This window comes from Ischnura elegans, chromosome 3, assembly GCF_921293095.1.
Source record: "Ischnura elegans chromosome 3, ioIscEleg1.1, whole genome shotgun sequence".
Lineage (NCBI taxonomy): Eukaryota > Metazoa > Arthropoda > Insecta > Odonata > Coenagrionidae > Ischnura > Ischnura elegans.
Window position 1 is genome coordinate 104,031,090 of NC_060248.1, and position 24,806 is coordinate 104,055,895.

Here is a 24,806-nt window from a genome sequence, read left to right on the forward strand (position 1 = left end):
TTCGCGACGGGAAAAGTGATCGCTCTAGTGATCATATTTCTGAATCACACGGTCCTCTCGCCTTCGCTTTTCGCATCACTTTCGATATCACAGCTCGCTGTCATAGGACCTGCGTAACGAAAATATATAGCGTATTTGTTTATTTATGCCCTTTCTACATTTGTCAAACGTTGCAAACCAATTGCTCCAAACGGGAATGCGTTTTGATTGGCTGATATGGGATTTTAGTGACGGTTTTAGCGGCGGAAAAAGCGACCAGACGAGTGATGAGAAATAGTGATGGGAATCCTCATCGCGATTGTGATCGTGAAAAAAAATTGCCGGTGACGAACATTTGCCAATGATCACTCTAGTGATCGCGATAGTGATCACTAGGAAATGACGGATAAAATGATCTTGTGATTCAGGCTTAAAATTCAGTGATGAAATACAGAATGAAGTACCAAACAAAAATGAAACTTACTTCTCATGTCCATAAATATAGATGACTGCAATCATTTCCAGCAAAGCAACAAATACTAGACCAATAGTGCCAGCAAATGAGTCAAAGAGTTTCAGCCAGTATTCACCAGCACCAGTTGTGAAGATAAGACCGACAAAAAAGCAAATTATACAGACAGCACCTAAAATAAAAGAAATAAGATTACAATTAGCAGTAGAAATACAACAGATTTAAACATGAGTGCTGTAGTCTGCAATAATAGCTCTGTAACATAACTTTTGCAATTGCATCCATTTTTATAACCTTTATTTAACATTGAGAAAGCTAAAATATCATAGTCAGGATCCTGACTAATGAAACTAATTCAGATTAGTCTTTTATTCAGTATAAATGATATTCCTTATGATGAGTGTGTCCACATATATTGTGATGCAAGGAATATTGATGAAAGGTAGACAAATACCACAACTGTGAATATTTTTCTTGTAAGAGACTAATCATGCAATTAGGAATAGTTTAAAAAAGAATTGATGATTAATAAAAAACAAGACTACCAGAATTACTTTCACAACTTTCAGAAAAATTTACTTACAACTACTTTTAACAAAATATTTCAAAAGTAGGCCATAGCAGAATTTTATTCAGACAAAAGCATCTCCATTAGGGCAAAGAGCAGGCTTCAAATTCCTAGCATCATCTCTTCCAAATCAGTGGATTGCAAGCTTTACGTGCCAAATGTAACACCTCAATGATGTGTCCTCCTCAATGTTGCTATGAGCAATGTTATAAAATTTTTGTTTGAGTGCCAGTCACCATGAGAAACTCTTCTAGAATATTGTTGTAATAAAATAAATTTACCATAAAAATGTTTTTGGTTAAGTTAGTGAATAACAGGTTCTTAAAAATATGAATAGGAATATTATCTACTAGTACGTCTTGAAGCTAATTCATAGAATTTTTCATAAGGTTTGCATTTTACGGTAATATTTCTAGGCAATTTTTTCACGAAATTAGGCAATTCTTCATAGCACTCAAAGTGTAAAGAAAGGCAGATTAGTAAACAATTTGGCCTGCCCTGTGCTGCACTTCATATCAAGGAAGTAATGTTTACTGTGCTAGCAGATCGAGTTTCTGTGCAATAGAGAGTTTCCCCAGCCCAGTTACCCACGTAGATGAACTCGGATTGGCTGCTGGCATCCCATTAACCCGTTCTTGACGGAGTGCGTACCTAGTGCGAATCTTCGAAAGTGTTGCCCCGAAAGAATCACAGAAAGTGAACAAAATGCCTCTTTAAAAAAAATAGAAATGCACAAATTCTGGCTGATTATCATAAATGTTAATATTTTTATCACTGCAAAAGAAGTACGAATTCATCAAGCTATATTAAATTCAGTAACAATAGTTTGCCACTCATATTATCATCATTTAAAGTGAGCTAAGTCTATCACCGAACTGAATGCCAAAACCATTTAAAAAATTGGTTGCAGCTTTCATTTCCCTTTTTTTATGGGTAATTGTCTTTTCTGTAATAAATATACTCATAGCCCATTGAAATATGGAATAGTAGTTTGGGGCCATTCTCACCATACTACGAGGCTTTTTAAACTTCAAAAATGGGCCATCAGGATCTTAAGCAACACTCCAGGGAGAAGTAGTTGCCGGACACACTTTAAATCCCTAGGAATACTAACGTTACCTAGTCTGTATATATATTCTACTGTTATTTTTGTCTGTCTCCATAAAAGTTTCTTTGGAATTGAAATTAATGCTGATGTACACAATCATAACACCAGAGCGTCCAAGGATTTTAGGGTGGTCACTCATAGCCTCACCCTCTTTAGTAAAAACCCCCTTTATACGGGGGTGAAATTGTTCAACTGCCTCCCACATAAATTAAGGGAAACAAGACCCTTTTCACTGTTCAAATCCCAACTGCATAAATACCTCCTCAGTAATTCCTTCTATTCTGTGGATGAATTTATTTCGTTGAAGTGGAATACCTGACTGGTACTTTGTATATATATATATATATGACCTATGTATATTTTATTTTCCTCTATCTTGACTTGTTCTATACATGTAACCGCATGTCCTGGAGCTAATAAATAAATAAATATATACATATACTGTACTTACAGCTATGAAATGAAAACTTACTCATTTCTAAAACGTACGAGGTTCTAAAACAGATGTAGTTTGTAATACCAAAATGAACTTCCAGTGAATTCCTTTCCACTCAAAATGCATGGAATATTTTCATTTCTTTTACATTTTCATACCATTATTCATTTTCACCTGAGGTTCATTGGTTATAAACTTTCAACACTGATTCGAATACTTGCATTCTACCACTTGATGGTCTGAAGTTAGGGTTTTGGGGGAAAACCCATACAAGAGAAATTCTACCATGGTGATTTTTTGCAGCCATAGTATCACCACCAAAATAACATTTTCTAAGAAAAGCTTTGTTCCATTGTCAGATGAAGCTCCAGCATTTCAAATTCTCGGAAAACTTAATAGCAGAGAATGTATTTCTAAGTGCTGTGGGCGCGAACCCTTGAGATATTCGCATAGGACCATGAAAGGAAGGCTCTGGCACGTTCCGCAGAGGCACCCTGCCCCACAGGGTCTTCAAAACGAAGATAATCTGCACTAACCCTAGTTTCCAGAAACCACTCCACTTCAGGGGTCATTTTTTTATCTAATAGATTTTTGGGTTTCTATGAAATTTTTAATGAGCTTTCTGGGCCTTCGAAAGACAAGCTGTGGCTAAACCATTATAGGCGTTTCTTCTGAGCAATTCTTATTGATAGTAGTCCTGTGTTATTCTCTGGTGTCACCTTGGCTTAAAAATTTTCTGCATAGCTAAGGTAATACAATACAGTGAGTCCTCGTTTAACGTCACTTACCGTTCCTGAAAAATGTGACGATAAACGAAATGACGTTAATCGGAGCACAATATCCCATAAGAAACAATGTAAAAAGTGAATATCGGCTCCTAGACCTCACAATTGCTACGCGAAAAAATTTTAGCGTATCATATTTGGGCCATTTCTTATGATGGGAATGCCAAACTATGGCATAAACACGAGTCCCTGTCTTCATTGACGGCAATACCAGCAGCGACATACATCCTTCTCCATTTTTGTATCTTCCTGCGTTTGTTTTTTCGGCTTCGCTATGGTGGTCACCTGGGCATCATCGCCTGGGCATCATCATCGCTGAAACATCGTCGCAGTTACAGGAGCCAAAATTATTGAGAACACGGCGAAAAAGTGACGACAAATACTCCGAGTTCTACCCAGAAAAATTCCTAGAAATCACTTTTCAGGTTCCAGAAAACCGTTACGTCAAGTAAAATTTGCTAAAACTTTACTTGACATTTACGCACTTAACATTTGCGCACCTACCTAAGAATTCATTTTGCAGAACATTTGCTATAAACGTAATCGAAATTGACAATAAACACACCGTTTTACACTTCGTTTAGCCTGACTGTATTACCCTCCACAAAACGAACAACCTGCAACACCCGTCGCTTCGCATTTTTTCTCGCGCGAAATTTAAAAGACCTGACCAGACCTGACGTTATCGCGAAGCAAAGGTGCGATAAACGAATGACGGTCTCAAAATTTTCGTGACGTTATCGCGAAATGACGTTAAACGGGGTGACGTAGAACGAGGACTCACTGTATTAGCATTTACCAATACATCTACCGTGAAATAGTGAAGGCCACTCCACGTGACGTCACAGGGACCTAGTTTCTATACGAGTAGATAGGAGTTTTACATCGTCTGAGATTACCAATGCATGCATGAGGCACAGAGCTCAGGGAAACATGCCTTAATAATCACCTATTAAAACTGCCTATGGTCGGAAAGTTTCCTTCATTTGATAAGGTATTAATAATCCTTATTCAAGCCAAGCGCTACCAGCTAGCTGAGTACTCTGCTACCTGCTAGCATCCTGCGTCGTATCAGCACTCAAAGCCTCACCCCAAGGTCACCTCACTTGCAGCAGCGGGAACCAGAATGACGTCACACGGGGTTTTCCCAGCATTCATACTTAGCCATCGTGTTTTCGCGCACTTGAAAATTTTCACTTTTCATTTAATCGCGAAAAATAGATATCGTCATTTAAAAATCTAAAAGCGTGAAATATGTACTCCAAGAGTAATAATCTTTCGATTTAGGCAATAAAAAAATAATAGGAAACCACCATATACTTGAAGGAATACAGTAGATTTTTTTCATGAAGGCTATTACTCTAAAAATTGACAAACCTGTAAGAAATTCCTTTCTTATCTTCCTGAATATTTCAAGCTCAAAAATAGTGCACAGCATTCCTTCCAGAATTCCAATCTGTGATCCAAGACCAAGAGCTAAGAGCATGAGGAAGAAGATGACAGCCCAAAACGGAGCTCCAGGCAATTCAACAATAGCCTGGGTGAACACTATAAATGCCAACCCAGTCCCTTCAGCAGCCTGTTTTGGATGAGAAAATATTGACCGTAAGTGAAATGTTAGAATAATACTTGGAAAGAGCTCCAAGTGTTATAACATTCATCTATCAATTGGAGGTGAAGTGACAGTCTCATATGCATTGGTATATTTTTATACAAAAAAGTAAATAATAAATTCATAAGGACAATCTCATTACCAAAAATTTAAAGTCAAAGATCATATCCACCAATCAAGTCAACATCCAAATCACAAAGGGTACAGATATGCCATATGAAATGAGCTGAATATTATTATTATCAACTCTGACCACAAAACTTTTCATAAACTTCAGAAATTATGTTTTGATTAGGTCACTCCATTGTAACATTACTGTTAGAATATGGCAGATAAAAGCTAATTAAAATTACTTAAAATATATAGGGCAACGTACATGAAAAAGGGATGGAGATGGAATAAATTAAGTCCAATATTAAGATTAAGTCCATCTTGCATAACAGTTGGCATGGAATGCCAATGGATTTAATTCGATTGATGGTAAACTAAAAAGCATACTCCACTGTCAGATTCATGTTCAGACATATTCAACAAATGGCTGGTGCATGCACAGATGAGCCAACTCAACCCTTACCCGAGCACACCAGCCATGCTCATTTAACCAACATGTGGTTGAATATGCTTGCTAAACCACCAACCAACTTCTTTCACCGACATGCTCCCAAAGCTTGCTCAACCATATATGCCCCACATAACCTCTTTGAAATGTGATAATCACAGGATTAAAGCTACTCATGGGACCCCTTCAGCCATAAAAACCACATTATTACACCCACTCAATTACAATATGATGAGCACCTAGCGCAGGTGTTTTCAAAGGCAAAATTTTCAAAAATTTCGGAAGGGAATGATACGTATGGGAAATGAGTCAGAATATAAGTACATAAATCAATTTCATTTTGCTGTATCAGACCCTTTTGTCAAGCTAAAGAAAATATTTCCAGAAAATATCGGCTTCGGATTAGGGTAGTTATTTGTCAAGCAAGGCCATAAAAGGCATTCTAATCACCATTACAAGTAATGGGCATCAATTCATAAAATTAGTATTGATTGCAAATTGGTGTCTCTTGACCATTAAGAAGGAAATGAGAATTTCTCCAACAGTAAGATCGTTAAAAAAACAACCACTATTACTCAATATCATACTGTATAAAAGCAATTAAAAATTAGTTCCCCGTATATTCAGGTAAGTAGAACAAAATGAGGGCATATAAAACCTAAAATTTCAGTAATACGAACCTACATCCAATAGCTGCTACATAAAATTTGACCAATATGTAAAGCCTTGAAAATTACAAGGAAGCTTTCAAGGACAAAAGAAATGGTATTATTTACAAAAATATTTAATTAAATTACAGGGCTACATTTAGCTTACCTTTTTCTCATTTTATGTGCTACAATGAACCACTAAAATGTGGATCTCCAACTACTAGCAGATAATTTCAAATGCCACCCACCTAATTAGGTATGCGAAATTTTTAGATGTACCTAATTGAGGGTTAAAGCAGAAACGAAATATTAAGCTACATGAAAGACCACTGCAAATGGCATGATGCTAATCACATAATCAACATGTGGTAAAATAAACACCTCCAAAAGCTACGGAAAGATGAAAAATAAAAGGAGTGAGTGCCTTCTCAAACCAAATAAAGTGTGAGACATCATTTTTCAGCGGAGTCAAATAAATGAAATCTCAATGTTTCAGGTAAAAAGATAAAGTTAGAGTTTATATAAGCCCAAAAATCCAACTTTTATTCACCCAGGAATAATTAGGACAAAAATGATCCAAAGTAAACATATGAGCAGGACCATATGTTGTAACTATGCCTCAAATTCAATGAAGTATACCTGATCTAATTCTGCCTGAAGACTGCAAGTTTTCAAGCTCCATTCACCAGTCATATTTAATGCTTTTGCATCAGCAAGCGCAGCTTCATACACCTCAGTAGTCACATTGGTTGAGTTCAACATTCCATGTAAATTTAGATGAGCCTTGTTACTGAAAACATCAACAAAATTGTCATTAGAAGGGTAAATTAAATGCTGATCATTTATCTGCCATTGCAAAGCATACATTCATTCCATTCATATTTTGCAGAATAAATATGAAGGATAAATAGATTATTAGGCAAAAAGTAATTTTAAACTTAGAAGCATGCTTTGCATGGAGTAGTTTTTTCAACTGAACATTAATTAGAGCCAATTTTCAAAGAAACTCAGTACCTGTTGTGGCAACAGTTATTATTTCTCTTCGTCCTCCTCAGTTCACGCATGTTATTTCATAAAACTAAAGCATTTGAAACTGATAATTTCACACCACACTCACTGTTCATCACACTTGATGACATTGGACATCGCCTTGAATCCCAGGATGGCAAATATCACAACAGACGCATAAATTGCTGTGAGTGCATTGGTAATGGAAACGAAGATAACGTCCCGGACACAGTTATTGTTGGGTGTATTGTAGCTTCCAAAGGCAACCAATGTTCCAAATGCCAATCCAAATGAGTAGAATACTTGAGTGGCAGCATCAAGCCAAACAGTAGGATCTGCAAGCTTTTCCACCTTTTGATGGGAAAGAAAAACAGAAAACTCATGATTTTCAAAATTTTACATAAATTAAAAATAATATTGTGAATAGGTAGAGAAGCAGCAAAGAGATTTAAAAAAACTAAAATCCACATTATTATGCATTAGTTCAGTAAATATGTGAAAATTCAAAATTTTTTGCAGGACTCTTTATGTATACCATGCTTCCTTAAATGACATTTTTCAATTAAATTTATGAAATATATAAGTCGAGGAAGTTAAAAAATGTTAATGTATTCACTGACAATTTTTGATGATAATTTTGGAGAATCCCAGTGAGAAATGGGTGGTGGAATCCACGTGGAGAATTAACGTGGATACCACGTGTTTTTGGTCATGGAATCAATGTGGAACCCACGTGGAAATTTGGTGGAAAAATTAAAACAGCAGTAGGTGCTGTCCTAAAACCATTAAAACCTCAACCACTCTATATCTAAACCTTCTATATATGTGTCTACGATTTTTCATGTGCTCTCATGGCTGCCTTTCCACGAATTATATAAAAATAGAATGTGCGATACATTTTCACATAACTAGTGTGGTTTCAGGATGATAAATGACGCAATGTCAGCAGAGAGTTAAGTTCCACAAATTAATATTCTGTTTAACATTTTATGATAATCACCACAAATCCACTTGAAATCAACGTGGATTCCACGTGGGTCCAACCACTCAATATCCACCACCACCAAATATCCACCACTCGACGTGGATTCCACGTGGGTTCCACGTGGATTCCACTACCCATTTCTCACTGGGATCACATCAAATTTGACATTTACATTGAAAATATATTTTTAGTTTTATATAGATTTTGAGTTAATAACACGATTATTAAAGGAGAGAGAATTATAGAAAACTGTGAACATTTTCTACTGAAATAAGTAAATTGTATAGCTTAAATCACTGATAATTACCTGCTGTGATTCAAGATCAGTAAAATTTTGGACATTAAAAGTACAAAATAAATGAAAAATAAGGTTATAAGGGGATATATCCCAAAAAATAAGGAAAATTTTCTAATTTGTTCAATTTTCACAGCAATAATGTACACTCCCTTCAAACATACTTAGATAGCAAACTTTACAGAAAATAAATTGTAATGAAATTAATTATGAGAAACAGCACTTTTGACCATTTATGAGGTTCAATATTTGAAAGCAGCACTCTCAACCTGACCTTCTCCTATTTATTTCAAATTTTCCATATTTAGGTTACAAATATTTAATGATTGAAATCCCACATGATTCCCTCACCTAAAAAATAAATGCCACAGTTCATTTGAACCCATACGGCCAGTAAATGTGCATGACTAAAGGTTAATGATGCATTTATTTTCTTCACAACTTATTAATACATGATTAAACATTGAAAAAATTAGGACCAAATTAAATACATGGAGCCCGACAACATTAAAAAAATAACGATGATACTCCCAGTTGTGAGGGCTAGCAAACAAAAATAAAGGTTGAAGTAGAGAAAAGAAATAAAAAAATTCAATCTTATCAAGAGGAAATAGGGATATATATATGTAAGCTTCAATACTCACATTATTTGTGCTTATGATAAAACGTCATATAATAAGGTAGCAACCTATGACAATAATTACATATGACATAAAAAATATATTTAAATGTCATTTATAAGATCAAAAATAGCAATTCATAATGAAAGTTATCTTAGATTCATTATTAAAAATAAGTGATTACATGAAAATTCAAATTTTTGTATGATAGCTGATAAAATGCATATCATTCAATGGATTTAATTACCTTTGGGGTGTACATGTGTATTAAGCCTGCTCCTGCTCCTGGCAATGTTATCCCTCTCACAAAAAATATGGTGAGAACAATGTATGGGAAGAGTGACGTGAAGTACACCACTTTCCCTGATGACTGTATCCCTTTCATGACAATGAAGTAAACAGTAATCCAGGCAAGAAGCAAGCAGAGCACAATCCACCACTTCATACCCCCTCCCTCGTCCATTGAAGGAGACACATCTAGGGTGGTGCGGTACCAGAAGTAGGAAGTCTCTGAAGACATTTCACATTCTTCAACTGGCACCATGACTGAAGATCCATTTGTTGGAATCATAGGACACTCGGACCAAGGGAGAGGACTCTGTTGCATGAAAGAGTTTCAAAATTCATCAGTAAATATTTAATTTATTGTTTATACAAGCCACTGTAGTAATCTTATTTTTCCAGTATTTTTGATTTTGAAAAAATATGACAACAAAAGAAAATTACAACAAAAACCAGTGAATGAAAACAAAATTGAAATAGGATGCAGTAAAAAAGATATAAAACTTCAATCCCACATTTAATTGATGCCTTCAAAGCAATTTATTGAAATTTACATTAATTTCATGGACAAAAATTTTCTCTCATGAATAAATAAAGGAGATGACTAGATATATATCCTGTAGGACAAAAAATATCAATGATTTTATCACTTCACAGATATCTTCAAAATTCACTATTTACATCATCATCATGTGCAAAAGTGGCATCAACTATTCATTCATATCATAAATCTGACATGTACTGAATTAATGACTACTTTAATAAGCCGCGGGTCAGAAGATTAATAGTCACGGAGACATGAAAGTTGCATTTAGTTAAAAAAAACTCAGAAATTGCCTAATATCCTGTCAATTAAAGATTTTGAAGAATTTTTCTGCTGCTTTTCCAAATATGAATTTTTTTCGTTATTTGTACATAAAAATGAAACATTACGTAAAAAAAGTGCACTAATGTTTTCTGAAAAATTAAGCGTGTATCAAGCCTACCAATCAAATTTCTACGTAACTTTTTATAATTTCTTGGTTAGAGATACGTTATAAGTACTGAATAAGTAACAATGGATGAGTGAAAAGCAAATTAAATTTAGTATTACCCAAGTCAAATATCAAGAATGATAAAAAATTAAAATTTATACAAACATAAGATGAAATGAACAGAATGTTCAATGAAGTACTTTTAATCTGATTTTTTTAATCAGGAGTCAAATAAATCTACATCAAATCTATAAATTTATACAAACAGCCAACCTGAATTGAATCACTATTATCTGTATCACTAATCTTTGTTGAATTGAATTTTAAATCATTAAAAATTTTTAGATGGCTATCTTGCACCAATCGTCAAGAAATATTACATCTCAAATTCACTTTATTTTAAAATGATAAGTTACTCCTAAGGATTATATTAAATCGTCAATGAATTTATGTAATTAGTTATAGAGTCTAATTTTGGTTGATTTCCTAAAGTGATTACCATAACAATTACAGAACTTTCTTTCATCATCTGAAAACCATGGGTCAATAAAATGTTCAGAAAAATTACTATGACTACTACCACATATTTCTTCACGCCTTATTGTATGGTGGTAAAATATGGAATTACTATGAATTTCAAGAGTACAAAGAACCATTGCAAAGAGAAAAAGTAATATTCAGTGAAAATTAATTTGTAAAAGAATTTAATCCAAATTTTATTGGGTAATCCACTCAATCTCATGGAAAGCTATTTTTTCCCCGCTCCTACCTTGAAACGTTTTGCAACTACGTAGATATTACGCGGCAACGATCAGTCCCCGTGATCATTGTTGAATGAAAAAGAAGCACACCTGAAATGAGTTGAAGAGGTAGTAGAAGCACCAGGTGATGATGACATTGTAGTAGAGTGCAACAAAGAAAGTCACTATGCAAGAGGAAATACCAATGCCACCAAGCCATGGGTGAATGGTGTTCCATACGCCTAAGGAACCCATGCGCATCCTCTGCCCAATTCCTAGTTCCACCAGGAACAATGGGATGCCTTCAAGGATGAGCATCACAGCATATGGTATGAGGAAAGCACCTGCAAGGGAAAGAAATGATACGGACATGAGACACCACTGTCAACGTTAATCATGCTTCTGAACTACACTTACTATACATATACTCATTACCTTCACTGAAATTGCACTTGAGTGATACCATTTCCTTTTATTATATACGTTTCAATTGAAAGAAGAGACCAGAACCACATCACAATTTAAGTCACGATAGAAACAAGGAAGCTTAGAGTTGAACAATCGTAAATCATTGCACCAGCTTAAGGGCGAAAAGACTAACAATAATGTACAACTTTTTTGTGAATGCTACCACTCTCATATTTCACTTAATCTATTGTACACTAGGCATAAAATTAAAATGTATTTTTATTCATTTACAACAATAGCTCAAACTTAAACATACTTTTATCGTTCAAATTATAGTGAATCGCTCTTGAAATATTTATATTCTAGGAAAAAAAACACCATTAAGGCTAGTCATTGCCTCTGTGATTGTGATAGAACAGTCATATCATACAATTTTGCGCTACGTATTCGATTAAAATCATTCGAATACGCGCGGGTGCAGGGCAAGGAGCACGGGAAATTCGCAGAGTTTAAACTCGCCATCAAAGCTAACGCCCTCTGTCCGTGAGAATTTGAAATGCATGGGCGCCCCCACGAGAGAAATGCCATCTCGTGCCGTCCTCTCGAGGCGGAATTCGAAAAGAGAGGTGGAACCAGATACGCAGGGGAGGCGAAGATGAAGAGGGATGGGGTATGGGCCACCGAGGGAAGGGAGAGAGGGAAGGGCCGCCGACATGTTTGGCGGCGGCGACGGCGGAAGGCTTGGGCCACGGTGGGAGGTAAAGGCGGAAGGGAAGGGGGACTCTGAAGAGCCAGTAGGGCGAGTGGGGTGAGGGAGAGGCGAGGGTGTGGGGCATGGCCGTCGCTTGCAGGGCAAGGTGGGATGGGGAAGCTTAGAAGAAGCAGCGGAATATTCCACTGCCGGCTTCAGCGCCTTCTCCTGAGAACTCAACCCGAGCTCGAAGGGGGAGGGGCGCCGACGGATGCAGGAGGGGGGAGGAGGAAGGGTGGTCGTCTCACGGGGGGAGGGGTTGAGGTTGAGGCGGGCGGGTTGGCATGTGTGTGTGTATACGTCTGAGGTGTGGGGATGTCGGCGCGAGAAAAGAATGGAAGGGGAGATTGGGGGGGGGGGGGGGAAGGGGGAAAACTTGCCTAAAAAAAAGTAACTGGGAGGAGAGAGCACATGTTTTATGCAAATATCTCTATTTCCGCACACAAAGAGAAGAAGAGACGAGAAGAAAGGATGGCGAAAGATTGTTGCGACTGAGGAGGTGTGGAGAAGTCGACTTGACTCGAAGAGGACTGACTAAACGTTTCTGCATGACGGGTTAATCACTCGCCAAAACCAATCCGGAGGTCATAATTGCGAGGTGTTTCCGCCGCACCGCAAGTCTCTCCTTCCTTCCTCCTCGAGTGAAACCAAGCCGATTTTCTGCGCAGGTGAAGCAGCTGCAACCACGAAAGCCTTGCCCGAGATACCGGTGGCGTTCTTCCGTCTGCTGCGTTGAGGAAATAACGAGTCTACGAACCCAGTAGGAACGACGCGCAGACCAATTGCATGGGAAACAAGTTTTGCAAAAAATTAATTTTTTCCATTCATCGCCCTAAAAGCTACAGTTAAATTACTTAACATATAAGTTGTGTCTTCATAGATTTGGAAATGAGAATACCTGGGGGGTGTAAGTGAGAAAGATTCAAATATGCAAACACAATCAATCATTAAATACCATCGAAATGAACATAAAATCATTCCAACAATACGATTCAGCGCCATTTCTTCTAAGTACCTAATTTACTTGCCCCTCATAAATTACAGGCAAGGTGGCTTATTTTCGTCCACTTCCTTCACTTTTATAGGATGACCAATCCTTACTTGATAGCATTTAAATTGTATCACTTGGATCACTCAAGACATCTAGTTGTCGCTAGACTTCTCACAACCTCAAGCAGATAGGCGTGACTTTAATTAGTTCCGCAATGAAAACCAAAGAATTTTAATAACCCATGTATGCATACAACCGTTTATCTGCGAAATGAATTTGAAATAGAGCTGATAGCATACTTGGGGTGATAAATCATTGGTTTCGCACCCACCGAGTGATAACAAGCAGCAAAATATTTTTTTACTTTAATTTTCAGACCTATTTGCGAATTTACCGCGTGCATAAGAGCCCGGAACTAATCACGAATCCCTGTATTCGGCACAACACATTCAAGGATAGCGTGGGAGCTAAATTTTTAATATCACAGGAAAACATGATCTGAAATGAAGAAATCGCAGCGCGCGCACGAAGCTTTGGGTACCAGACACGTGAACTGCTCATACATTTTCCCGGAGACGGGAGCAATTTCTGGGTCAAACTTTCAGACAGGAAGAGACTAGCTTCCAAGATAGTTCAACGGCAAGAAACCACAATATCCCACGTTTGGAGTCGCGGTACGTTTGGACTGACTCCTCGGTAGAAACGAGTATTATTCTTTTCCGACGTAAATAACGAGACCGAAGAAAATTTCCTACCTACAGGAGAAAAAATATCTCTATTAAAAACATCAAAAAGCCAAAGGAATGGAAACCACAGTAAAAAGCAGCCAAGCGGGAGGCATTGCATAAAAGACGCATATCCGTTGATCCCGATCGTGGGGTGTAATGACTTCTCCTTCTGTCCAGTAACGGATACAGAAAAAATTCAAGGAGGGGGGGGGGGCGCAAAAGATATCTTGTGTTACCTTTACGTATGTCCTAATAAAAAATTATCAACTCACAAGCAGAGTTTAAGAAAATTTTAATTAAATTGATTACACACATATACAAGAATATGCCATCTTGTGATATAAAAAAATTGTGGTTCTTCAATGTTTGGCAATACGGGCGGGCACGCAAGTGGGGGGGGGGGGGTGCGCGCCCCCTGCGCCCCCCATCTTTACTGCTTCTGTCCGGTAGGTCACGTTTTGAAACCTTGCCAATTTATTTTTAACGCAAAGGTAGCTTCAGTTTCGGTTTAATCGGTTCCACCGTTCATCCATGCTTTAAATATAGCAATAGATTGATTGAGGGAACCAAGGACTGTCAAGTTTAAAATCATAAGAATGTATATGAGTAATACTTAATCTTGGTCGAAACAAGATGGGGTCTACCAAGGTCATGATGGAATAGCGGCCGGGGAGTTCCAAAGATAAATTAAGAACTTGAATTGACCCCGCTTTAGAACTAACAAATTTACCCGCGACAAAAATAGAACAGAATGCTACCCTTGAAAGTTGTCCAGATAGGCGCGGTCTAGGCCCACACCACAAGGGGTAAAAGTGAAACGTCCACAGCATCTTCGCGTGATCATTGGAATCCGTTGATATCGGCCAGGGGAAGAGGAATAATCTGCCAACTTTCGCACACTTGCCTGAGATTTTCATGCCACGGCATGAGTCCACGAACTTTCAACACTTTCACAGGCCTTGATTTACTTAATTTCACCGTTCGTCCGGATCATGTACCACTTTACTTCAGAAGTCCAATTCCACTCGGTAAATTATTAAATCACAATTCAAATGGAACCTTTTGATAAACCTTATGGCTTAGAAGGACTAACTTGTAAATGCAAAAAAAAGCAAGTATTATATTAAAAAAAATAAATATATAGCCATCCTTAAACTGTAGCAGTTCTGTTACAGTTGAGTGCATCCACCAGAGAGACTAGTTGCGGTATTGTTAGAGCATGATCAATATCACAACACTGAATTTGTAAGAAGAATATGTCACAAACAGACTATCTTCAGAGTAATCGCAATGCAAAGAGACATAGAATGGTACGATGAAGGCCTTGGAAAAGCTGAAGAACGGAATATGGGCGAAAACTGCCATTGGTAGTTTAAATATTTGATTTTATAAGGATTAAAAACTTTTATTTAGGCCAAATGAATACTGAAGCGCTTAAAACGTAAATTAGATTACAGCTATCAGACTTATGTATTATTACTTATTTACCAAAGAGAATTTATAAACAAAATTAACTGACCTTAAATGAAAGAAATCGTAACATATGAAATGAATTAGACTAAAAAATTTGAAATCTGTAATTTGCTGAAGTTATAAGACTAAGTTTTAAACTATGCCGGTAGCTTAGTAAATAACAGGTACAAACCAATATGAACAATATCGTACGTAATTTAGATTATGACACTTACTGACGGCGAAGAGGACTCAAAAATTACTTACTACTTTTTTACTTGCATCATATTTATTAGGAAATAAACCATTGCTGGAAAAGTCTAATAACAAACTTTTCGAATAGTTTTTCTCGTTCCCAGCCATGCCAAGATTGAGTGAATATTTATCTTTTAGAAACAATGAACTATAATCATAAACTATGGCAAACAAGTGGATTATGGGCCGAAGTAAAAGGTCAAGGCGAAGCTTTGCCAGCTCAACGCCACATGGTCACAATCAAAAAGGAGCGCTAACGCTATCTTTAGTCCGATAATAAGTAAAATATCCTTTTTTCTCCAAATATATTACAGGGTTGAATGAAAAACCGATTGAAAGTGAGGAAAGAAACCCTTAAGCGACCGATGGATGGGATATAAGCTAAAGCAAATGTCCCATGTGGGTTAAGACGGGAAAATCTACAGAAAAATTGGTCGATAGCACTCCAGATGCTTCGGATCTCATTTTTCTCATCGCGATAATACACCACTCCAAGCGCATCAGCCTGGCTCAACTCCAAAATATACGTAGATAAAAAAAATTTACCCATCCCAGTCTTTGTATTCAAAAGATATTCTTGAACGTGACGAAAGGAGAGCGCAATTTTTAGTCTCTATAAGGATCTTGCGTGGTAGTTGCAGAACATTCTATACTGCTAAAATTTCATAATACAGTCGTCGTTTCAAACATAGTAGAAAGCCCATGAAAGGAAAAACTATCATCATTGAACTAATATATTAAGCTAAACTGTGGAAAATTCTACGCCTAATAAGGAATATTTAAATAGACGCAAGTTACCGGCGGTCACGTTGGATTGAAGGATAACTAAAACAATTTGTTTTCATAACGTAAGAGGATGACAGCAAGATCCACGCGGTATCACCATCAAATTGAACAATCAAGAATAATGCTAAATCACCATGATCTCCAAGAAGAAGGAAAGAGTTGAAAACTGAAAATCCAGACTTCCTTAAAAATTTTGAAATAACTGCGACTTGGATGGCTAAAAAAAGTTCTGGCACGTAAGATGAATCATAAATTCTACTCATTTGGCGATAGTGCGTTCTTGAGGCACCAAATGAATGATTCTCCCAAAACCTGATAAAAGACATCGTTAATAATCCACGAATCCTGATCTTTATTAAACTCGTCAGAAAAAAAATCGATAACACAATTCTTCCTTCTCGTACAAAATCAATAAATGAATGGCAAACGCTTTCAAAATTCAGAGTTGCAAAAGTTGCCCATTAAAATGGGAAACAACGGCATAAATACCGGAATGTAAAACATATGCATGCTTTTTAAATTAAATATATGAACAATAAACATATTGGCACGTATAAAGAGTAGTTTAAATAAAGCCAACCACGCGAGGAATAAATTTATAAGTTAAAGGACAGACAGAGAAAAGAGAGGACAGACCACTTACAATTAGAGTAAATATATACCAGGGCTATTATCAGCCTTCACACAACGGCTAAGTTTGAAATGACAAAATCCGAGATCCCGTGATAGGTCCGATTGGCTGATTAAGACAAAAGACTTTTTCATCTTGTTTATTTCTATTGGAAATTTCATTTTCATTGAATTTACTACACAGAGTAGTATCAAAATTATAAAATCAGCTATTCATCAACATTTAATTCGCAAAATTTTCCAATGGACAATTATAATTTTGACTTTTTCAATTTTGGCATCCGCCTTAAGAAACTCCGCAGCCACCGTGAGAGCTCCTGGGTATGTTTACTCTGATCGTTAGCATCAGAGTTTGAGCGATAAAACGCCTCGACTGAAGGGGAGCGAGAACAAGAAATACCGTTATTGCTCAGGTTGATGGGCGCTGGACGAAATTTGAATAATCGTGCGCGGCCCGAGGTGTGAGGCGGACTGCCCTTGGCGGAACTCGAGTGCCGCCGACTGCTCCAAAACTGATAGGCGGCCAAGGAGCGGACTGAACTATTCCGAGAGCCGAGCGCGAAGCAACATTCTCTCCATTATGCCCCGTGGAGGACCCAATCCCGGCGCCAAAGGGTCAGTCAAAGCACTTCTCAATATATGCACAAAAAAACCTCCAGAATAAAAGGCGAAACACTACAGCAGATACCATTGACACCACCATTCAAAGAAATAATACGACGGTCGCGCTTTGAAAAATAACTCAGAAAACGCTGCTAGTCGAAAACTCGCCCGTCCACTCGTGACCTATATTCGGCATTCAAAATAATGCACTCACATTTATTGGCATGTCTCGAAGGCCCTTAAAGAAATAACACACTCTCCCCTTCGGTACCGCAAACGACCGCGTCCCTCACAAACACAATATACATCTCCACATGCGAGCCCGCCAGGCTTTAAATCCCCCGCAGGACAATGAGCAAGCCTTGGTCTACTGTACTTGGGCCTTGGCTTCTTCCCAAACCAGCCCCCGGAGTAGCCTTCAACAAAAACTCGCCACGGCACTCATTCCACCCCCGACAACTTACTTCCACCTCCGCGCCGACACAACCCACAGCGGACACCTTCCCATTCATCCCTCGGCCCCATCCTCCCACCCTCGTTTAAAAGCAACGCGTCCAGACATGCACACATGGAAAGATACGAAAACACGCATAAGGCCTGGCTCCGTGGTCTCTTTGAAATGGGTCTTATGGAGGTCCATACAGTAAATACCACGTATATTACAAAAAGACCAGTCTCCAATAGGCCTCAAGATGGATAGTCTCCGTTTAAGTAATTAAATGGGTTTACAGAAGTCACCACTCGCGTCAATGACAATCAGAGCGATCTGACTCCCAAGGACGAAGAAACAAGGTATAATCATGGTTGTTAATCGAAATTATCATTAATGATGTGATCTATCAAACCCATACAATAACCCATACATTCTTCTATAAACCCATTTAATTTTTTTTTATAGTTCCAACCTTGCATGTATTTTCTCTAGGAATTACTAACCATTAGCAAGTTTTTTTTAATGAATAAGCATGTATATTTTGCTAGTATGCGTAATATTTCTATGACCGTGCGGTGTGCATGTGGCGGTCCTCTTGCATGCTGCATGTTGATGATTTGTCACCCCCTGCCAAATACCCTAGAGGTGGCTCGAGGGTATTGTGTAGATACCTTTTCAATGCCATTCCTTGCGATTGTTAACACTATAGAGCAGTCGCGCAGCGAGGGGAGGTTTGCCCCCCCCCCCCCCCCCCAAGAGCTCAGAAATATTTTTAAGTTTAATCTATTTTACTTAATCGTATAAATATTACTCAGAGAGAAGTGTAAGGATAAATAAAATATATATCAGAAAGCCGTAAAACTCACCATATTGAACCATTTATCTTCAAAATTTTCTGGGGAACGGCCCCCGCGCCTCTTGCTTACCCTGGCGGATATTCCATACCTCCAGAACCCCCAGTATTAGTTGCGCCTAAAAACGCCCTAGTCTTAATTCCTTAAAACGTCACGCATACTAAAAAATTATACCACCACATGCTGTCAGAAATAATAATAAAATTCAGAAACATGCATTAAGTCTTACATAAGTTAGTAGGCTACACTACAAGTTATCTAATCTATTTATGAGTTCTAACGCTGCCGTTATAATCTCTTATTTATCGTGGACAAAAAGACATTCTGAATCTGTTCTACAGTCTAATATACTAGGCGGCTGCGCAGAACGAAACGTTGAGACCAATATCGAAACCCCCAACTTCGGTATCATTTAGGAAAATGGAAAAAGTCAGCAAATAAATGCTAATAAATAGATTTTACTATATTAGTTGCGTTCTCTCTGTAGAATTGGCCAGTTAAAATTATTATTCTTTATTTAATAATCACACCAAGGTTTCAGTGAATCAGGTTTCAGTTTGATGTGTAGCATTCGTGAAAGTCTACATGTGAAAGCTAAAAATTTTGTCCACAGTACGTTCGAAAATTTTGAAGGAACTATTTGTTTTGAGTGGCACAGTCACAGCGAAACCGACTTGAGAATTACGGCGTGAGGTTGGAGAGAGGGACTCGGAAGAGTGGAAAATTTTCAAGGGTATGTTCGGGACGAGGTGCCCCCGAGTGGAAGGCGGTTCTTCTTGAGGCAGGTCAGGGAGCTGTGGGTTAGGCTGAGGGGATGGGGCGAAGAGAATCCCAAAACGGGGTGAAGTGAGAGGAGGTGGGTGATGGATTTGGGGTGGGGAGAGCTATATTTTTTGTCCCCTTCCCGCCTCAACCGTGAGCCTACCGGTGGGTCTTCCCAACAATTCCGGGAAATATATCGACAACAGGGTGGTCGGGAGTCAAAACCGGCAAAACACAAGGGAGTGACGAGGGTTCAAGGACCTATGTACGAAAATAACCCTGGGCCTTCGGAACAGGGCCGATGGCCCAAATTTTTCCATTGATCGTTGAGGGGTACCTTCCCTTGGCTCGGAGGTTCAACTCCTGAGCTCAAATGACAAATCCCCAGCAATTTTTCATGTTTATTTCGCCTGACAAATATTTGTAGCTGGTGCCACTCTTCGCCCATTCCGCGAATGGGCACTCAGACAGATTGTCTGGATAGATTTTTTTGTCATCTGTCATCATGAAACCAGCTCATTGGCTAGTTATGATAGTATGTCTCTATTAATAACATTAACGGCGTCATTTGCTAGGACGACTCATTGCATGTTTTTATTTTTCCATTGCACATACTTTACATGTTTACATTTTACTTTTCCATTACACACACATGCATTTGCTTTAGGAATTACCAACCTTTGGGTAGTTTTACCTTCGTATGAATGCGGAAGTATGTGTTTGTCGATATGCGTAGGTAATATTTTTTCTGGCCGTATCGCATGTATGTGGGGATGCACTTGCATGCTGTGTGCTGATGATTGATCACCCCCTGCCAAACACCCTGGAGGTGGCTCGCAGGGTTTCATGTAGATGCAGATAACAAGTATTTGTATATAGTGCGGCCTTCCATTCCTCCGTTCCCCCCACGAATTCTTTTAGTTCCCCTTCTCCTTGTACCACGAATCCTCTTGACTTGGACCGAATACTCCCTCTTGGCTCGATGGTACTACCATCAGTTCCTTCGATTTACAAATTCTGGTCAGTTACCCGGTTAAAAAATAACGCATTACTCCTCGTCAGCCTGTACTTTTTTTCGTTACGCATTAATTGTTTCATCATTTGCTATCACCTCGAAATCTTCGTCAGCATTTGCCAACATCTCAAACATAAAAACAATTAATCTGGCATACTAAGTTATGAGGTTATATTTTCAAATTTGAAACACAAGGAACTGCTGATTAATATACCCTACCTAAAGATGATAGCTTGAAGTTTTGAACAAGTAAAACGTCCATCTTCAGTTGTTTACGAGCAAATTTTAGGAACTTGGTCATGATTAATAAAATATAATGATAACTTTGCCTACGATAAACAAATTTATTTGGTACAGCCAGTTTCAACAACCCTTTCAAACCCTGACATACGACATATTTAATAAACAAAAAACCCTGACCTTTATTAACCTCGTCAGAAAAAAATAATTAGATTCGCTTACAGCGAGTACACAACTATTCTTTCTTTCACCAAAACAGAATAAATGAAATGAAATGGCAAATCCTTCCTCAATTCACTGTCGCAACCGAGTCACCTTCAACAATAAATATTATTTCCTCTTGAAAGAAACACAGAACTATAGACAGACTTATTATTATATCTGTTTAAGTAAACGTCAAATGAAGACCAGTCGAGAGGGAGTGATGCATCTTCATTAAATAAGAGAAAAAATGTTCAAGCAAACATGAACGAATTCTGATAGACGAAAAAATCCGCAATGGCCAGACTCGAACTCAGGACCTTTATGTCGGCTGCCGTGGATTCGATTTCACCGCCGTCAAGGCCTACAGCATTGATACCAGATACACAGATAATGCCCGAGGTGTCGAAGGCAGCGATTATCGCATATGGAATTGATGAGGGTGCTTCGAACGGGGTTGATCCCAAGGATTGCCGTTTTGGGGTCGAGCTGCAGCTCTATTGGGTCCACGACACCCCCGCGGGGTGTGCAGCCGAGCAGCGGGAGCTGGGAAGGCCGTGTCACTGGAGCTACTTTCAGCACGCGCCCAGACGGAGATCTCGACGCATTATACATTCACGGGGCACGACTCCGCTCGGGGGCTGGTACATTCATTGCTTAGAAGCAGCCTCGCCCGCCATTGGATGAGTGAAATACAACGGTGAAAGGTTGGGAGCGTCAGAAGCGGCAAGGGTATTTCAACATGGGATTTGATATTTATCCATATCGCGGTAGGAAGAAAACATCATGTGATAATAGGCAAGCCGCAATTTCTTCACACGAAATAGGACCGTCGGCTTTCCAAGCGAAATAGTTGAAAGGAATTCTTCTAGGGTTCTTCATTGGGCCAGATTTTCCATAGCTGACGTTTCGATGCTCGACTCACGCATCATCAACATAGCAGATGAGAATTGAAATAAAGTTTCTCATCTCCTTTCATATCCATTCCCGGAGGTCAGGTTCTACGCAATCGGTCAGCTGAAGAATTCCTGCAATTTCCTCTGCTGACCGATTTCCACGAAGTCATGCCCGCTTCCATTACTTGCACAAAAAATCGGTAGCAAGGGAGTTTATTCTCGCTATTATTAGCGGCCGCTAACTCGATTTTAGCAAAGAAAAGGCGACTTACGCTACGATTTTTGCATTACCTTCTCATGGGTAGATAATTTTAGCTGTATCTAACTCGTAGAGATAAAAGAATCAGAATAATGACCCCTACTCATCACGCCGTTACTACGCTGCACAGGTATGTCGTAAAGTATTGAGTTTTCCAGATGAAAATACGAAGCGATAGCAGAGAAAGCTATTCACATCACCATTAACCGCGCAACCCTCACATAAAAATAAAAAAAAAACATTCAATGAAGACAGAGGGCGCTTTCTGGAGTGTAAACAAATCTGGAAGATCTCGGTGTGATAATCTTTGAAAAGAGGAAGCTTCGTCATAGTTAGCTGTTGGAGTATGACAAGAGAGCGATAGGATATCGAATTATACCATAAAATGAGGGTGTTATGGCAGCGTGAGGGTAGGAGAAAGAGACTTAGAGGATGAAATGACTTAGATTAGAAAGCACGCAGAGATACGGACGGATTACAGACCCGGCAACTGGTGCGAGGTAACAGATAAACTAAAGGTTATTCCTAAACATCCATCCGAAATTGGCGATTAAGAATTACCAGATAATATGACTACATGCAGGCGTCGAAGTTTCTCTGTGAGTGAGTTATATGCGGTACTTCACCACTCGGACTCATAAAATTGAAAACATCTCTGGTCGATAAATAGGCACCCCCCACACTAAAGGAATATGTGAAAAACACTCGAAATACGAAAAACTTTAAATTCAACCATTAATTTAAACGACGAATACGCTGATTCATTTCTTTCGTACCACTAATAATACACGAAAAAAAAGAACATGACTTCGAATCGAAGCAAATAAAAGGTTCAGAGACTTGTTTCCAATTTCATTTGAATGAAAAATGTTGACATTAGTCGGAAGATTTACGACGGCAGCAAGGAGGAACGGATACATAGTACAAAATTCTCCAGAAGAAATAACGAGCCCCCACGTTCTCGGCTTTCATCCGCTCACATTCTGAAAATCGATAACAAGAGCCCTCCAAACCTCTTCTCCACCACATATATCCCTTATCTCTCCTTCGCGAGTCCTCACCTCTTTGCCCAAACACTCATTCGGAAGCTCATTGTTTTCATCACCGTCCCACATTTTCTCGCCCATTAGCTTCATCTGACTTGGATCATGATGGACTCATGATCTGCCAAATGGACTGCTTTTTTGTTAAAAAATGACACATCGCAAACCCAAAACGTATTTGGCACTGAATATTCCGAGCGAGCGCGGTTGTTTAAGATATTTCATTCATTTCGAAACAAAAACGTTTGAAAATAGTTTTTTTATGAAGAAAAAAATGACTTTTAAAGAAAAAAGAATGACTTGATCCATTAAAAAATCTCTGATGTTTATATTACTCCTGAGTAGTAAAAAATACAAAATATTTTAAAGTATCGATTTTTTGTCCTTCGATTTCAGCATGAAATAAGTTACGCCCAACACATGATGAATGAACCTTTCCATAATGACACAGAAAATAGAGTTTGGGCTTCTACATAAAAACTAGGGTTTCCACGATTGAAGCTAGAGTAAAACTTCTATTACATGAACTGAGACCGTGAAAATTTACTTATAACATCGTATATAATGTTACAACCCTTCCTCGCAGCTAAGTTCTTATAGAATTTAAGTTAGAGAGTACAGCAATACGTGTTAATCAAGAGCAAGTATCTTAAACACCAAACCACGTTCTCTTAGAATTTGAACAATCGTTCGGCAAAGCAAAATAAGAAAAAAATTCGCCTTTGAAAAGTTACATGTGAATGAAATGATTGGTGATACAAGTATATGAAAATGGAGAGTACATACAATGATCTAACACCAAGAGGCCACCTTATTTCTGGAAAGAGCGCTCCCCATGCCCTTAGAGATTAAATTAATTTAGAGAATGTCGAAGCCACGTGAGAACGTGAAGAAAAATATACCTCAGATGAACGAGACAAAGCAAATGCAAATAATCCCAAAAACACGAGCGTTTTCACCACGAATGACTCAGAAAATGGTCTGAATAAATATTGTTTTCCTGTAGAATATTAGTTTCCATTGATATTAGACTCTATAAATTCTATTCCGTTTTTACTAATTTATCCACTAAATCACTATAATAAATACTAATCGAGATGATAAAAATTTATTATGAGGATTTTCATCACGGATTTTTATTATAAAGAAAATGAAAATTATTTCGTTAACCATATTTCCAAAGTCCAAATTATGACATACCGAGGATTTTTTAATCGCCAACACAGGAGCGTTTAAGATATGAAACCACTGGAATTCGGTATTGTCTTGTCCGACGATGCACACTATAAATATAAAAATCAATGTATGATCAATTAAAATTTATTCGGACACCCGAAATTTATCGACTCAGATTCGGTTAATGTGTTCTCAACCAAATAATCCCAAAGAACCTTTCCATTTATCATCTGCAACTATGCAGGACGGG

At 38.2% G+C, this 24,806-nt stretch overlaps 1 protein-coding gene across 4 annotated transcripts in view; it reads right to left on the reverse strand.

Moving 5' to 3' along the window:
- The window catches only part of LOC124156287 (sodium-dependent neutral amino acid transporter B(0)AT3), a 120,789-nt gene that overhangs the window by 13,203 nt on the left and 82,780 nt on the right, over positions 1-24,806 (reverse strand). For 3 of the 4 annotated variants that reach the window (XR_006864296.1, XM_046530735.1, XM_046530736.1), the window contains exons 2-7: positions 11,185-11,417; positions 9,325-9,675; positions 7,287-7,528; positions 6,809-6,959; positions 4,726-4,927; positions 464-623 (exon numbers count right to left, since the gene is read on the reverse strand). Coding sequence is in view for 3 of the 4 variants with exons in the window: in XM_046530735.1 (XP_046386691.1) it covers positions 464-623; positions 4,726-4,927; positions 6,809-6,959; positions 7,287-7,528; positions 9,325-9,675; positions 11,185-11,417 (1,339 nt within the window). In the remaining variant the exon portion in view is untranslated. Of the gene's footprint in view, positions 1-463; positions 624-4,725; positions 4,928-6,808; positions 6,960-7,286; positions 7,529-9,324; positions 9,676-11,184; positions 11,418-11,508; positions 11,555-24,806 lie in introns of those variants that run through there. The other variant, XM_046530737.1, reaches the window with a different exon arrangement.